Below are 16,825 nucleotides of genomic sequence, written 5' to 3'. Positions count from 1 at the left end.
GCACTCCTTCTCTTTACCTTTAACAAAAGACACAGTTGCCCCCTTTCCTTCTCTCTTTTTTTTTTAAATATTTCTTTTTATTAAAGTCAAAAACATAATGCAAGGATCAACATCAGGTGCCATACATCATGAAACATCAGGATAATATACGAACATATAATGCAGAATAAACGGAAGATCAACCAGACCAGAACTGCCATGCATTGTAAAAACTTTGCGGCTGTGTAATATGCCAACATTCGCCAAAGCCCAATGCGACCATTAAAGCCCACTAACTCCACCCCCCAAGAAAACAGGATAGTCATTGGGAGATAGTTCGAATGGGGGGAGAATGGAGTGCAGCAATTCAACGGAACTCGGCAACGACTGAAACTAATTCGCAACAATATAAAACTCAACTCATTGCTAGGGGCAGTTCGATCGGTATGGAACTCAGAACCTGTCTACCCACAATACAAAAATATGTTTCGATAAGGCACCCAACTTCAGGATTCTGATAGGATTTTAACAACATACAAAAAACACACACAATACGAAAACCCCTTCCCCCCACCCCTATGTAGCTTGCGCCTATCCCCAACTAGCAGTGTGCCTGTCGCCCCATCTAAACTAAGTTACTAAACGTAGAAAATGGAGGAGGATCATCCCCGTATGGGCCCCCGGTCCCCCTCCCCCCCCCCACCAGAGCCGAGCAACCCCTATAACGGTATCTTCATTTTACGAATAAATTTTACAGTTGAACACAGGGGAAGCTCAAAAACATCGCCCACCCTCCCGTAGGCACAATAGTAGCAAATCCCACTTTCACCGGCACCACAATTCAGAGGCTAGTCCATCAATTTCAGCCTTGGCCCGTACGATCAGTCGTGCGAAACCCCTCCGGTCGAACAGCCGCCTCCTCAGAAGATTCAAAGTGTGCATAGAGTTCACAAAGTACATCCGGAGACTGCCGGTGAGGGGATAGACACTGTCTCAAGCCCAAGATTATTCCAGCAGGGGGCTCCTGTAAGGGAGCACCGACTGATTGGTTCACAATAAAAGGCGATGATATGTACAACGATCCGGTCGAAGCACCAAGTTCGCAGTTTTCGGCTGCCACACTACATAGTGGCTGCGACACCTCTCGCTGCATGGGACCTTCCTTCTTCGATAACATGGCCAGTGCGGGTGGTACAGCAAACATTAGTTCTTCCAATGGAGTAGAGTCCGGTCCAACTCGCCCTTTCTCAAAAGTGATATCAATCATTTTGTGCACAATGGCCTCCACATACGATTGGAGTGCCCCGATGGCCGCCATTGCAGTTCCCAGCGATGGTTCACATTCGGCCCATCCCATCTCTCCGCACTCGGTGTCGACCATGTTTACTTCCCCAAGAGAGCCTGGTCTCTCCAGGTACTCAGGCACGAGTGGCACGGACGTCTATGGAGGGCGACTGATCAGGTATCACTGCGGCTATTCGCTCTCCGCTACCGCGAGCTAAGACCCCGACCCAGCGAACACCGGAGGGGGACAGACAGCATCCCCGGGTAAAGGGCCTCCGCCCGCAGCTTCAGTCGTGCATCGTTGCCACACCTTCGATGAGATAAACTTTGGGGACTGCCGTCCAAATCGGGCATAAACCAACCTCCACAACGGTGGACCGGACCCTACCGAACCCTCACGGCCGATGTTGTTCAATATATGCCAGCACTCGAGGCCCCGGTTCCCAAGCTGGATAAGGCCTAAAACTTAAGTTTGACGTAACTTCGTCTACTAAGCCGGTAAAATTTCCGGGACTGCACCGTCAGACTGCTCAGGATTTAGTACAGGATCATCTGGCAGGAGACGGAGGTCGGCGGAGCCGGGAGCCTAAGCAGCCATCTTGGTTCCTAGCGTAGCTCCTCCTCCTCCTTCTCTTTTTTTTTAACAACACAAACAACACCCTCTCCATTTGGGTTTTCATCTTTTACACTGGCAACGTCATTCTTTTTTTTTTTGTTCTTTCATACACTTTTGCGATTCCTCAATACCTTTAGCCATTTCTATAGCATTTTTAAGTGCCGGATCATTTGCTGCCCACAGCCTCTCCTGAATTCTTTTATCCTTACACTGGTCAATGAGTTGATCACAGATCAGTTCATCATTTACTGCACCAAAATGGCATTTAATAGAAAGTTTCCCGAGCCTCGCTACAAACTCATCAATAGATTCATGTTCAGTCTGAAGTTGCTTATAGGATCTATAGAGCACCATAACCAAATTGAGTTCTTTCACAAACCTATTCTCAATGCGCTTGATTGCCTCTTTGTAGACATCAGCAATAGGCTGCCCATTAGGAACGAACGCTGGTGGCAAATATTTGAACACTCTTTGCCCGTCATGAAACCAAGGCCTAAACAATAATGCTTTCTTTCCTGTCGGTGCTAAGTTCTGTCCAGCCAATGGTGTAATATAATTCTCTAACATCTCCACCCAGTCCTCCCACAATATCATACCTGATTGAAAAAAGAAATGTCAGCGTAGTGATAATATTAAGGTCTGCCATATTTCTAATAAAACAGCATAGAACTCAAAAACAACATGAACAACTATAATGAGGATAAACACACACTGTAAAGTTACATCACTTAAGAAACCATATACCTGCACAATGAACACCCTTATATGCAAGCCCTGTTTGTCTCTCGTCTTGCAGAAACCAAAAAGTATCTTTGGTGAGTACACCACAATGCAGTGTGGAAATCACAGTGAACAAAACCTGCACAGAAACTGCCGTTCCCACTACTTAGCAGCTCACAGAACCTTTTGAATGCCGATAACCAGTCACTGGTATCCCCACTATGAGAAGTTTACAGAAAAGGTAACGTTCACTCCTTTCAACACATAGAATAGTGTGCTGATCTCCGGTACAGTAGAACTTCAACACTGTTCCCAGAGTCAAAAAGGCCCGGTCCGGAGGACGCCGCTTCTCGGTCCACACAGCCAAACACTGGAACAACCTTCCTCGGAGACTGAGAACTGAACCTAATCTTCTCCAATTCAGGAAGGCCTTGAAAACCTTTCTCTTTCCTTAAATCCCCCCCCTTCGATTCTGACCTCTCCTGAGTTCTGGTTCTAGCGCTGGGATGCTCTAGGGTTACTACGCGCTCTATAAAACCTTAAAATAAATAAATAAATACAGTAGCACTCTCATTGTAGTCAGAAGACAACGTCTACTCCTCACCACAGGTACCGCACCACTCTCACCGCCGTCCAAGGAACAACGATGCACCCCTTCTCTGTTCCACAGTACTCTCACCATCTGCAACGGGCAAATGCAAGATGGCCGCCACGCGCAACGTAATGCTAGCACTCCAGCTGCATAGCGTTCCGGTGATTCTCCTCCCAGCATGCACTGCCTTGCCAAAGTGTGGAGCTGCGGACATTACCCAAAGTGGAACGTACTGTTCCTTTCGTGCGGATGAGCTCAAGAAGAACTTCTAACAGTGAGCCAAAACTCATTCAGAGATCGGCTTACTTTATAGTTTTCCCAAGTAAATTTCACTAATGTCGACTGCAGGGAACAATTCCAAAATACCACCGTGCAACAAAAAGTTGAGAAGGTCACCGAAACCAAGCAGCCAAAAATCCATACAGGACCACCCAGGATGTGTCTTTTTTTCCGTCGTCCTTCATCATCTTCAGGTCGTTGCCAAAATGTTGTGATGGAAAGCTGTGCCTACACACCATAGTTCTTGTTCAAAAGCGTAGTTTCAATGGAGACGCAATCTGGCATCAGTCCACACCAAGATGACAGGCACAACTGACATTCTTGGAATCCCCTCCGCCTCACAATCTACTCTCAGAACACATGTAAATGCAGTGACATCATAACAAATTTCATCACCGCTTCAGATCTGCATCAGATGGGAGGCCCCGCCGACTAGTCCTCTGCCCACATTATAAATGACCACACAATCTAAAGAGTTCAGGGAACCCTAGTCTTTAAGGCCTATCAGAAACAGAATGTTCAGTCTTAGGGATATACAGGCATTTTTTAAACGAATATTGAAGTGGACTTGTTGGTGCATGTAAAGAGACAGAGATCTGATTCACAAACAGTAGTAGTAAATATCCTTTCCAGGCTTTGTTTTGAAGGAAAGACTAGAAAACAACGCAACATAGATGCCAGCGATCCAATGTGACATTAAGCACATCACTACTAAAGGGAATCGGTTTTTTAGAGGATATATTCTGAAAGTATTAAGCAAGCAAAAAGTCCAACTCTCTGGTTTTTAGCTCTTTGAGATGTTAAGAAGGCCCTTGCTATTTCTAATGAAATCCAGAAAGGATTATTTAACTCTGAAACAATGATGACCGAAATAGAAAATACTACTGCAGCCATATCACCCATGATTACTGGGAGCAATGCCTATTAGAAAAGGTAGTGTAGCACTAAAAGACAAAATATTTGCAATCAGAATCCATATCACAGAAACATATATAATTGCCTGCAGATTGCATTGATATTTATGTACTGCCTTGGCAGTAAAGTTTATGCTCAGTGACAGTATGGTTGTTCATCTTCTTGAAAAATAATTTAAAAATAAGCTTAAGAAATATAACCTTACAGGTGAACAGTAATATACTGTAATTAATATCCACCGTTCAAAGACTGAAAGTAAGGGATTTTGAACATGTCATACAAGGTATGTTACCAAAGATAAAGCCCATTTCCATGACGTTATTTGTTACATAGAAATGTATGCTGGCTGACAATTCTGATATCACTTTTATGGCTGCTCTGCACTGAATGCGGGTTCACAATGTAAAATCGCTGAACCAGCTAATAGAGTTTTCACACACCACATACTGCAAAGGAAGACAATCCAACTCTAGCAAATCACAACACATATACGATGCGTACATGGAATGACAATAACATAGTTAGGAACGCTCATTTTAGGTAGGCATTGAGAGGTAATAAAGTATGTGACTGTGCAATGTTTGAAAAAACAAAAATAAAATCTTTATTCAGTTCTGAAAACACCAGCAATAATGGCTAGCTTGAAATTGGGTGGTTTCACAGTAGCACTGAATATAATAGGCAGCCAATTCAAAGATCCAATCACAATGCAGCATGCTGAGAACTCTATGTTAAATGAGTGAATAGAAAAAGAGCTGGAATATGTGACGCATAATGGGTGAGCGGTTATGGTTGTGTTTTAAAAGGAGTCCAAAATGGCATGCACTTTAGGTTCCACATTCGTGTTCGATCTGACAATTTCCACCTGTGAAATATTGTCCACCATATTGCTACAAAGGTAGGGACATTTCCACCCTGGATTCACTTCTGGTCAATTTTTACTCAGCTGCACTACATCCTCTATGTTCCTACAGGACTCCACTGACAATTTGCTTTTGTTAGAAATGGGGGTCTTTAGTTGGCAGTGGTATGCACCCTGTCCAAATAGGGACCCTTCCTTCTAGTTAGAGAAGGGACTTACCCACTCAAGATAACCCATGCTCACCCCCTTGATAGCTTGGCACATGCAGTCGGGCCTATCTCAGAGGCAATGTGTAAAGTATTTGTACATAACACACAGTAACACAGTGTAAACACTACAAAGTAAAGTATCTGTATCTAAACCAAACAAGACCAAAACAACAATTATTCAACATACACAACCCAAAATAGGACTTTTACAAGGTTTTAGCAAATCTGTCCATAGGAAACTATGGATGTGTCAAAGTTCACATGGCAAAACAGCTGCAGAGGAGGGAAGCATAGAAAACACAGCAATAAGTTGATACCCAAGTCCGCAATTCGTCAGGTCTGCTGCACACAGGAGCAGTGCTGTTTCGAATCTAAACTGTAGGGGGAAGCGAGGCTTCGATTCCAAGACGGTTCTGGTCTGCGGTTGCAGCGTCGGGAAAACTTGCCGCACAGGCACGATGCATGGAAATTCAGAGGCGCTGAAGTCGATGCTGCTGCAGCAAATAGGCGCTGCATCGATTTCTTCAGCAACGGTCCCACGATGCATTAATGTTCTCAGTCGGACAGCAGGGCCTGTGTCGGAGTCAGTGCAGTGGTTTCAGACTTCAGAGATCAGTGCACTGAACTCGGGCTACGTGATTTCTTTGGCCGCGAGCAGGAACCGCGTCTATTTCTTCAGCTGCATGGAGGCAGTTCGGGGAAATTCTTCCCGCACGGCAGGGCTACGTTGGAAAATAGGCTCTGGAAGGACGATGCAATTTTTAGCTCTTCTTGGTGCATTTGGCAGCAGTAACAACCTCCAAGGGCACAGAACTAGAACTGGCACCAAAAGGCAGGTCAGAACTTCCAGCAGTGGGGTTCAGGGATGCTGCAGGTGAAGTTGTTGCGTCCCTAAGACTTCTTAACAGGAGGCAAGCTCTACATCAACCCTGTGGAGAATCTTCTCAAGCAGGATACAGCAAAGGAAAAGTCCAGTCCTTTCCACTGCCCAAAGACAGAACCAGCAAATGCATGCCAACCCATAAAGCAACACACAGCAAAGGGGCTGTACTCCTCCTGACAGCTCTTCAGCTATTCTTCTTGGCAGGGTCCTCTTGATCCAGAAGTGTTCTCAAAGTCTGGGGTTTTAGGTTCAAAATGTATATCCCTGTTGCCCTTTGAAGTTGTCAAACTTCAAAGAATGTCTTTGCTGTTCACAAGTCCCCAAATGCGAACACTAAAAGAGATCCATAAGTGCCTGAAACTTAAGAGGTATTCCTGTGAGGACTCTGGGTTCTTCCATAGGGGACGCTGTAGCCTAGTCTGGTTTTCGTTCAGACAAATGTACTTATGGAGGCCAAGATACACTTGCAAAATACTGCCTTCTCCATATACAAGCAGCCAGCCTATATATAGTATTTGGTTGCAGACAAAGTCACTTTTTAAATATTCAATCATTGCAAAACTCCCACAGGCATAAGGCTGGCTGTCCACCTGAAACGATATGGCCAATAATTATATATTGAACACTCTTTACATCAGTGACTTAATCCTTTTTATGGAGTATTGTTTGTGTAGAATCAGAATTGCCTTCATTCGATTGCTTTGTAAGACAATCATAAAAGTACATACAACTAGAAAGAACATAAAAAATGGTAAAAATGAATACACAATTAAGAGTCGTTGTACAGAAAGAGCAAATTACAGTCCATGATTAGAGTACAATTATTTTCCTGTGACTGAGTACTTTCTTTAAAAACATACATATCCTCCAGGCCCTGTGGATATCGTCCAGTAACTGCAACGCGAGAAAGGCTGGACGGCATAATCTCAGACCCAACTCCCTCATAATCAGACAAGCCAGACTTTCCTAAAAGCTACTATAAATTCTGCAGAATAGAAAGATGTGTATGGTCGATTGCTCTGAACAGTTATCACACGGACAAGGGCCTATGGTTCGTGTCCAATCATTCATACAAGGAAAACTCACAAGCCTGTGATAGATGTTACATCTATAGCCACCAGGTACCAACAGTAAATAAATGTGTACTCTCTATAACCAATCTTATAGTGTCTAAAAAGATCAGTCCCTGTTTTTTTAGTTCCTTTCTTGAGATCGATTGCATCATACTTATAGTACTCCGGGTTGCCAAGATCAGACATAACATTTTTAATATATCTCAGCCACGGGATCAGCCGCACTCCTTCAAGTTTCATGCTGTCAGTTAGAATATCCTGGTTTAGTTTAGTCTATGGTTTAGACCATATTCTGTGCCACAGCAGGATAGGCTCCATTTTGATCAGATCTGAAATAAATGGGAGGCCTAGCCCTGCGCGGCAGACATTTGCCGATGTGCTGCTAGGGACGGCTAAAATATTCTCAGGAAAATATTTTCCACTGTCTGGAGTGACTGTGTACCCACAAAACCCCATACCGCCGCTCCGTACATGGCTGCAGAAAGACACTTCGATTTGTAAATCTGCAGTAACTCCTGTGGTAGTCTCCTTCCCAATTTCTTTGCAAAACTGGAGAGTGCCATTGTTGATCTTGCCAATGTATTTTTTTTGCCACAATTGCGTGAGACCAGCGATCACAGCGGTCAAACAGTATTCCCAGGTATGCAAAGCTAGGGGTATGTTCTATTTCCTGACCCTCCAGGAACATGTCCCTGCATTTTTGGCTCCCAGATAAACATCTCATAATGTATGTTTTTGCAGTATTGACCTTAAGATTCAACTGGCCCATAAACTTAGTGAAACTATTTAAAACCCTCTGCAAACCTATTTGGGTGCGTGACATTAAAACTGCATTATCTGCATAGAGAAGTGCAGGTAAGGGATGTGAGGATATTTGTGGGAAATCATATTTATCCTTGATTAAGGCAGCACAGAGGCCATTAGTATAAAGATTAAAAAGAAAAGGGACCAGGACACAACCTTGCCTGACCCCCTTTCTAATGGGAAATGGATCCGTTCGATCTCCTCCAATCCTAAAACGTACCCGCACCTTAGCTCCGCTATATAGGCGTCTGAGGAAGAGAATTATTTGTGCATCTACCCCTAGATGTTCGAGTATCTCCCACAACTCCTCATGCCTTACAGAGTCGAAAGCAGCTGTTAAATCGACAAAGGCTAGAAAAAGTCTGCCTTTTTTTACTCGCATTTATTTCCCAATCAGGATAGATAGGTTTAAGCTCTGCTCCACTGTACCTAGTCCTGCCCTAAAACCATATTGTATATCAGACAGAATGTTATTGTCCTCAGCCCAGTCATTCAATCGTTCTAACAATATACGACCAGCCACTTTTGTCAGGGCATCTAGTAGAGAAATGGGCCTGTAACACTTTGGGTCCTGACGATCCCCCTTTTTAAAAATTGGAATAATAGTTGATTCCACCCATGTTTCCGGGAAAGGGGCAACACAGCTAGCTGTTAAGACCTGTGTAATGATTGGTCCCCACAGATCAACGTTATATTTAAAAAGGTCTATGGGGACACCATCAGGGCCCGGTGCCTTCCCCCTTGAGCTTGCAGAAAGTGCGCGATTCACCTCCTCCAGTGTGAACCTACGGTCAGCATACATGGCCTCAGGGTTACTAATAGTTTCCCTCTGAGCACCCGCAGGGTTTCTGGCAGGGGTTTCATCTGTATTATACACCCTCGAAAAGTGCTCAATCCATTCATTTTTAGAAATGGCAATCTCTACCGATGGACCCTCCCCTGCACTCAGGAAGGGTGCTTTCACCACCTTCCAGAACGCCGAGCTATCACCCCTCAGAGATGCTTCGTGGAGCAATTCCCAGGTATCATTTCTAACTGTAGCTTTACGTTCTCTAAGGGCGGTTCGATATTCCCATCTAACAATCCTTATATTGTCAGCATTTTTAGGAATCTTATGTAGTTCCCTTATTGTTTGTGTAAGTCTTCCATGCTTCATCACCTAAAACGCAACCCTATGATCTCAAAATGTGAGTCTTATAAAAGCAACTGTAATTGTCAATGTTTGTTTTAGGAGGATCAAAAGGGCAAGATAATTGTAACTACAGGGTTCTTTAGTTTGCTTTAGTTATCCATGCTAAAGTTCAGCCTGTGTCCTACTAAGGGAAATAAGCTAGAAGGGATGAAATCACTGTTGAATCTGATGGCTGTGCTTCATTTTATCACATTTCTTCAATGATTAGTAGTTACTCTTTGCCGTAGTGTATCTGTTTTGAACCCTTAAAGGACTGAGGAATTCCCATGGCCTTTCTTGGGCCTGCACGATCAGTTTTGGCCTCATGTACTGAATCAGTGGGAGGCAGTTACATCTGTCTTTAAACCTGAGCAGTATAAAGTTTGATTTACTTAGTTTTATTGGTATCCCTGCATACTGGTGTTAAATGTGCTAACTCGGTGAATATTGTGTATTATTTGTAATAATTTGTACAGACACGCTGAATCAGAGAGGCTGTCGGCTTCTTCGCTGTAAGCTTAATTGCAGCTTTATTACAGAACAATGAATATGTTTACCAACAAGCAGCTCTCGAAATATAATTGTATCTCATGTTCAATCAAGAAACTTTGTGGAACAGACACCCACACATAATAAATTGAGGATTAGGGATATTCCAGTATGCATCATAGCTATATGTACAATCATCTTCCTCTAGTTTCCTTGTGCGCTCTGCATTGAAGCCCTCATCCATTATGCTACACTTCTCCAACCCAGTGTTCTTGACAACAGATTTGCAAATCCCTATCATACCCTGAAATCAAAATAGGAATCAGCAGAAAGTTAACAGTTTACACAAAGTATTTCATAGAGACCCCATTGGGGATGGTACTTACAAAGACGACAAAATAAACTTGAACTTGACAGTAACATCAACAAGTTCTCATTTTATCTGTAAACTCTATCACTGGTCCCCTGTGTTAACCTCAGTAAGATGAGATAGCAAGAGCTCCACCTTGCAATTCTAAAAGTCTCTATAACTCCGGTTTCCAATAACAGGGTAACACTGAACTTTGACAAAAATACATTTATATCAAAATGGGCAAAATAGTGAGCGTATCAAGCTACATTCCAAGATAAAAAAAAAAATCACTATTGCACTCACTAGAATTGCAAATGCTTCCTTTTAATAATTCCAGGCGCCAAAAATAGGGTTCACACGTCAGACATACTGTTGACTTGGGATCAATATCATCTTTCCCATAATGCACTATTATGCATAAATCATCCTTCAGTTCCAGGCAGAATGAATGATATTCGAATTGTTACTTCGTTTTCGACTATGCGCGCCATCACAAAACAGTATCAAGGAAAGCAAGGACCTTCCTCAGTTCTTTGCTAGCAAATTTCCAGTCCTACCATAGTCCAAACTATCAATCAGATCAACAGTGGGAGAATCGCTTTTTGAGGTTTTAGCCACTTTTGGTAGAGTATAATCTTTGGAACACGTTTTTATGCCTTTTAAAATAAGATCTCATAAATGTTTTGCATTAAAATCAGTTTAATTAGTTTGCAGGCGTCGCAACCGCCACTTTTTTTTAAGTTCTTGCTGTGCACAAGACAACACATTACAAAGTTTGCAAAATTAGTGTCCCTGGAATTAATTATCTACAGTGATCTACAGTGTAGGAAGCTCAATACTCAGGATCTCTTTACAGAAACAGAGTTACATTACCTTGGAAATAACCCGGCAGTATAAAGGACCAATGGATCAACATCACTTAGAATGGACTTTACGGTAGTATCAGCAGCAGCCCTCGGAGACAAACTATTACCAACTTTCGAACCTGGACACATTTTTCAGCCTTTTCGTTGCATTTCTGCTCATTATGGTCTGGCTTGACAGTGGATTTGTTGCTAGACTATTATGTCCACATCACTAGAGAAGGGCTTTACCTCCGCCCACAAGTAAGGAGCCAGGAGTACATGTTTTCATTGGGCAGAAGTTGTGCGCTTCCACAAAAAAGTGCTTGCATTCCACCCAGCTGTGATCATTTTGTTTATTTATCCAGCTGTATGAGCTTGAACTCTCAGGGGCACAAACGTAACATTGTAATGTGACTAAAGTGCCTTAGATAACTGGATAATTTACCAATACATTACTGATATAATATATGATTGATAAGGGGCCAGGCTAATTTTACTTTTTAAATATGCACCACAGTCACATGTCTCTATCACTGATGTTGAGAGAGCACCGAACAAATTTGTTTTACCCACACCCACTGCGCAATTGGATGCTGGTTTTTATATTTGTTGTTGTAAATAAATGACCATTTGGTTCGCAATATGGTTGATAATTGTATTTTCAGGGGTCCATGGTTGTAAATTGCCACTTGATGGGCCAAGCATCAATGAATTGGGCTAGCTAAGACAAGGTAAAGAGCATATATATTTTTGCTGAAGGTTGGGCAGCCAGGATCAGGCAGAACAATTTATGGAGCAGGAAGAATGTTAGAACTGTCAGCTATATGGTGGACTTCCCCCCAACTGTATCCCTGCTTATCTCCTGTTTTTGTGTATTTTTGTGTTGGCATTAGGACTCTGAGCACTTTACCACTGCTGGAAAGTGCTAAAGTTCACGTGCTTCTCCCCTAAACGTGGAGACATTGGTACATACACAATTGGCATATTTAATTTACTTGTAAGTCCCTAGTAAAGTGGTACACTACATACCCAGGGCCTGTAAATTAAATGCTACTAGTGGGCCTGCAGCACTGATTCAAACCTTCAAACCTGTCTCAGGCCTACCATTACAAGGCCTGTGTGTGCAGTTTACTGCCTCTTTGGCTTGGCATTTAAATTCCCTTGCCAAGCCATAAACTCCCATTTTATTCAACATAAGTCACCCCTAAAGTAGGCCCAAGGTAGTCCATTGGGCAGGGTGCTGTTAAGTAAAAGGTAGGCCATGTACTTTTAGGATTTGCATGTCCTGGTAGTGAGAAGCACCCAAATTAGTTTTTCGCTACTGTGAGGCCTACCCCACTCTTAGGTTAGGTTTTGAGGTCTGTGCTTGAAGGATTGCGATCAGTTTGATAAGTAGCGCTTGTGAGGCAATTTGAATATGAAGGCCTTCACTGCTGCTTTTCCACTAATCAACAGCATATGGACCTTTTCATGGAGAATTTGATCCGTTTAGTACAACAATCTAATTGTGACACCCCAGCTTACAGAGTGAGGCCTCCAGTATTCACATGCCTACAGGGAACAACCTCCCATGATCATCCTGCCTTGAAAAAGCTCCAGGTCTGCGAGCCGCAGTGGGCAAAACATTGGCTGCCGTTGACTGGAACAAAATCACGACAGAGAATACAACACAAGTCAGTGAAGAACGAACAAACACTACACTGCTGAAATCTTGGCTGTTGCTGACTGAAACAAAACCATGGCAGAGAATACAACACATGTCAGTGAAGAACGAACAAAAACTACACTGCTGAAACCTTAGCTGTTGCTGACTGGAACAAAACCATGACAGAGAACACAACACATGTCAGTGAAGAAAGAACAAAAACTACACTGCTGAAACCTTGGCAGTTGATAACCGGAACAAAACCACGAAAAAGAATACAATACGAGTCAGTGAAGAACAAACCAAAACTATATTGCTGAAACCTTTGAAGAAATTGTTGTTTTATGCTACTGAAGTGAATCTAATTGCGTGATTATACTTTTGAAATTACGGTGGGGGCGGAGGGGGGGGGGGGTCTGGGTGTGTGTGTGTGTAGCTGCATAGCACGACACGAAGTGAAACACAATATCACAAACTGTAGGATGCAGCATGTGCTTTATTTGATCTGCAACGCCAATATGTATGCTCGCTGTGTGAAACACTTTCGGCATACTCTTATGCCTCGGTACACTCTACACGATCACAGATGCGCTAATTTCTTCATTAACTACTTCTAGGCTCAGAAAAAATAAGTTGCGTGATTAATGCAAACAGGAGCAGGATTCTTCAATGCCTCGGTACACAAACGCACGCCCTTTTAATAACCCTGCATGTGACATTCCAACGTATAAATATATATTTTTTTCTGTCGCGACAAATATCATGGTGGAGAGGCGGAGTCGCTTAAAATAAATTCTGCAATCCGTAAACAACTAGGAAGACGTGCGTTCTACATTCCCATTCTAAAAAAACGTTTACTCTTCCACGGCGAACGGTTGAGTTGCTGTGAAGAATTGTTGCTGTAAACACTATTACTCGTTATAAAAACATCCACTCGCGGTACTGCTGGAGTCAACAACTTGCTGTTTTTGCAGCAGCCCTCAGCGATCATGTAGTGTCAGATGTGCTTACAGAAAAGGGGAGAAAGTCCTCCCTCTGATTGTGTGCAGTGATTAAACATCTTTGTGCTCTGTCGAGAGTGGGGCACTCTGCCGCCCCTCCCCCTTCAAAAAATTGCATCAAAGCAATCAAAATGGTAATGTTCAGCATGAATGGGGTCCCATCCCCCACCGTGAAACTCTGCATACTTTTCTCCATGTTAGGAAGAAAAGCGCCCCCCCTTCTTCACAAAATGGAAGCTTCCACTACCAAACTGAGAGTGCTGCTGACACATTCCCGTGGAAAGAAACTCGGGCGAGAAGCCCATTTGAAAGAGGGGGTGGAGGGAGGGGCTGAACTCTTTCGGAATAAAGTAGAAACCTTCTTGGTAGACAGAGGACGGATATATTTGGGGGCTACTAGAAGGAATTGGAGAGCACATAAAGCCGCTGTTCCAAGTTTAGTGCTGAAAGCTGCATTCCGAAGGAACGGTGATGGATGGAGTTCAGATGGGGGAGGAGGGGAGGAGCTCAAAGATTCGCCGAAGGGCTTTTTTATTTTTAAAACAACCTTCAGGAGGGTGTATAATGAAAGTTATCTGGTAAGGGAAGACGCTATCAGGGGTACGGGTCTCTGCGGGCTCGCCTTGAGGTGATGTATGGAAAGTGAGGAGGGCTGCTGCTCGAGTGCTGAAGGAGGCAGCAGTAGCAGCCTTGGCTAAGCATTCAATGGCATCTGTTCATGGTGCTGAAAGCTAACAATCAGTTCACGTTAGGAGGAACCGCGGCACACAAACTCCACACTACTCCACACACACAACACACCCCTGCCGCTCATGGCACTCTTAACCAGGACGCAGCAAAGTTCACTCCCAAATGCAGATCTGCTTTTTAACAGGTTACAGAAAAGTGAAAGTGTGAGAGTGAAGTGCTGCCAGCTCGCCGGATCACAGCAAGGAAAGTGGTCGATAAATCATTATTTGCAATGGAAACCTGAAATGGCTACCCTGCATCTCCTGGTACCTCAGCTGTGGCTCCTAGATCTCCGCCAGGGAGGGGGGAAAAGTGATCCAACCTTAGTAGAGCACTGCCACGCTCCTAAAACATGTCGACCGACTCAAAATGGACGCCTCGTTTTGTTTTACCTTTTAAGTATAGCGTATTTTTGTATTCCCCACTCGTCACATCCCGCCCTCTCGACCTTCTCGCGCTCCCTCTATCATAGAATCGTGTGCGGCTACAGGGATTTTGAAAGCAGACTAAAAATACGTTTTGACTAGAATTGTCTTCACTTTAGTAAAAAAGAACAAAAAAGTGCATAAAGCAACTGTATCAAAAACGATGCCGTTTCTTACTTGTTTCTCATTGAGGGCTGCTATCCGGCATTGCTTTTCATGGATTTCTTTTTTAAGGTCGCAGTTCTGCGAGGAAAAAAAATGGAATTAAAAAGCAGCCAATGAAAGGCGAGCTCGGGTAGTGCATCAAGGAACGAAGAAATGCAATCTGATATTAAGTGATTTTAATAGAAATAAAGGACACGATCGTGTACTGCGCGGAATGTAGGCATAGATTTAGAAGGAGGAAAGCACAAAAGAACAGGCTGGAAATGAGAGATGCGTGCTGATAAAGTTTCCCAGCCCGTCCCAGCAGTACTGCGCTCTATGACAGCAGAGGCAAGCAGGGAAGGGGGAGGGAGATTCCTAAAGGGAAATTAAGTGACTTATTTTTACCTGTGGATCTTGCTTCATCTGTGCAAGCAGTTTCTAATAACACAAAGGAAAAATAAAAGAGACAGTAAAAAGGAAATAGTTAAGGAGTTTGCAGCGGAACAGGGGTAGGAACAAAGAGGCGAGTAAACAGTGCTCATAAATATGCAGGTCTCGTCCTGCTGTGCTCCAGCAGCACAGCAGCATCGCCGCAATGTTATACAACTCTCGAAATCCAAGCTCCCAACAAAAACACACGGAGGGAGATACATGCACAAGAGCCCCGAAAGTAGCGCAACAGCCACAAAAGTACTTTGTTAGGTGCTTGAGAGCTCGATTTCCGCAGATCAGCAGCTATTATTTATCGCTGGATGCGAAGGCGCTGCCCCCGGCGAGGGCTGGGGTTAGCCTGCCCCCTTCTGATTGTGCCACCCCCCCCCCCCCACCCCGCGGGGCAGCTCCGTCCACATCCACGCAAAGCACACACACTCTTTCGTGGTTTCCTTTCTCCTTCTGTATTTACCTGGTGACTCTGGATTTCCACTTTTAGGGCTTCTTGTAAGCTGTGCAATTCCATGGCCCACGTTCAAATAAAAAAAAATATATAAAACTCCACTGATTGTCCCGTTCAGACTTTCCCAGGTACAGTTGAAGTTAGTTACTCCTGTTGGCAAGAAAAACGCGACCATCCATAAAATGAAAGAGGTGGAGAAAAAAAAATCTCCCAACAATAACAATCGGAAGAGCAACTCCTCCAGCCGCACAGCAAGTTGTTCGTCTCTTTGCTGAGAGACCGGGACTCATCACTCACTTTCCGCCGCGGCTCCAAAGTCCATCCAAAGGCCCACAGAGCGTCCAATCCGGCATGACGGAGGTCGATAACGTCTGCAATGGCCGCTAGCGGCAAGATCCGACCCAAGGAGGCCGCTAATTTTGACTAGTAACGACTTAGAAGTAGGGGGACTATATTTCTTCAGAGTGCGCGCCTTGATTTCACTTTGCCTCGGGAAAAGTTGTGCCTCGGCTGTCAATGCTAATTCGGAGAAAGACCCGGATGAAGGGAGGGGGAGAGGATGGGAGGTGGAGAAGCAGAAAGGGGCCGTGGCGGCCGTTGCGCATGCGCGCTGTGCCCCTGTGGCCGGGACACGAAGAACAACAAAGTGATGGAGAAGAAGCGAAGGAAGTAGTCCCGGGCACAGGAAAGTGTGACTTAACCAGATTAAGCCGTGCGCAGTTTTAGCGAGGCACTATGTTGCAGACTTCCCGGGCTTCGCTGGTCTCTGCAAGACGCCTTTTCCAGAATAGCAATAGGTGGCCAGGCCAGCCGAGCAGGCGCTTCTTTCAGACGCATACGCCCGGGTTCCGCAGAACGAAGGAAACGGAGTCCGTGGCTGGAAGGCCTTTACGGAGCCCCCTTACATTTC

The 16,825-nt window shown here is 44.1% G+C and overlaps 1 protein-coding gene across 6 annotated transcripts in view; it reads right to left on the bottom strand.

The window, feature by feature from the left end:
* PHF21B (PHD finger protein 21B) overlaps positions 1–16,399 on the bottom strand; it is a 428,073-nt gene extending 411,674 nt beyond the window's left edge. For 2 of the 6 annotated variants that reach the window (XM_078673840.1, XM_078673844.1), the window contains exons 1-3: positions 15,925–16,396; positions 15,426–15,458; positions 15,051–15,116 (exon numbers count right to left, since the gene is read on the bottom strand). In XM_078673840.1, the coding sequence (XP_078529966.1) occupies positions 15,051–15,116; positions 15,426–15,458; positions 15,925–15,978 (153 nt within the window). In that variant the 5' untranslated portion in view covers positions 15,979–16,396. Of the gene's footprint in view, positions 1–15,050; positions 15,117–15,425; positions 15,459–15,924 lie in introns of all 6 variants that reach the window. The other 4 variants (XM_078673841.1, XM_078673843.1, XM_078673842.1 and 1 more) reach the window with 4 other exon arrangements.
* Positions 16,400–16,825: the final 426 nt, after the last annotated feature.

This window comes from Lissotriton helveticus, chromosome 1_1 (genome assembly GCF_964261635.1).
Source record: "Lissotriton helveticus chromosome 1_1, aLisHel1.1, whole genome shotgun sequence".
In the NCBI taxonomy this organism is placed as follows: Eukaryota; Metazoa; Chordata; class Amphibia; order Caudata; family Salamandridae; genus Lissotriton; species Lissotriton helveticus.
This window is presented reverse-complemented; position numbering and strand designations above follow the sequence as displayed.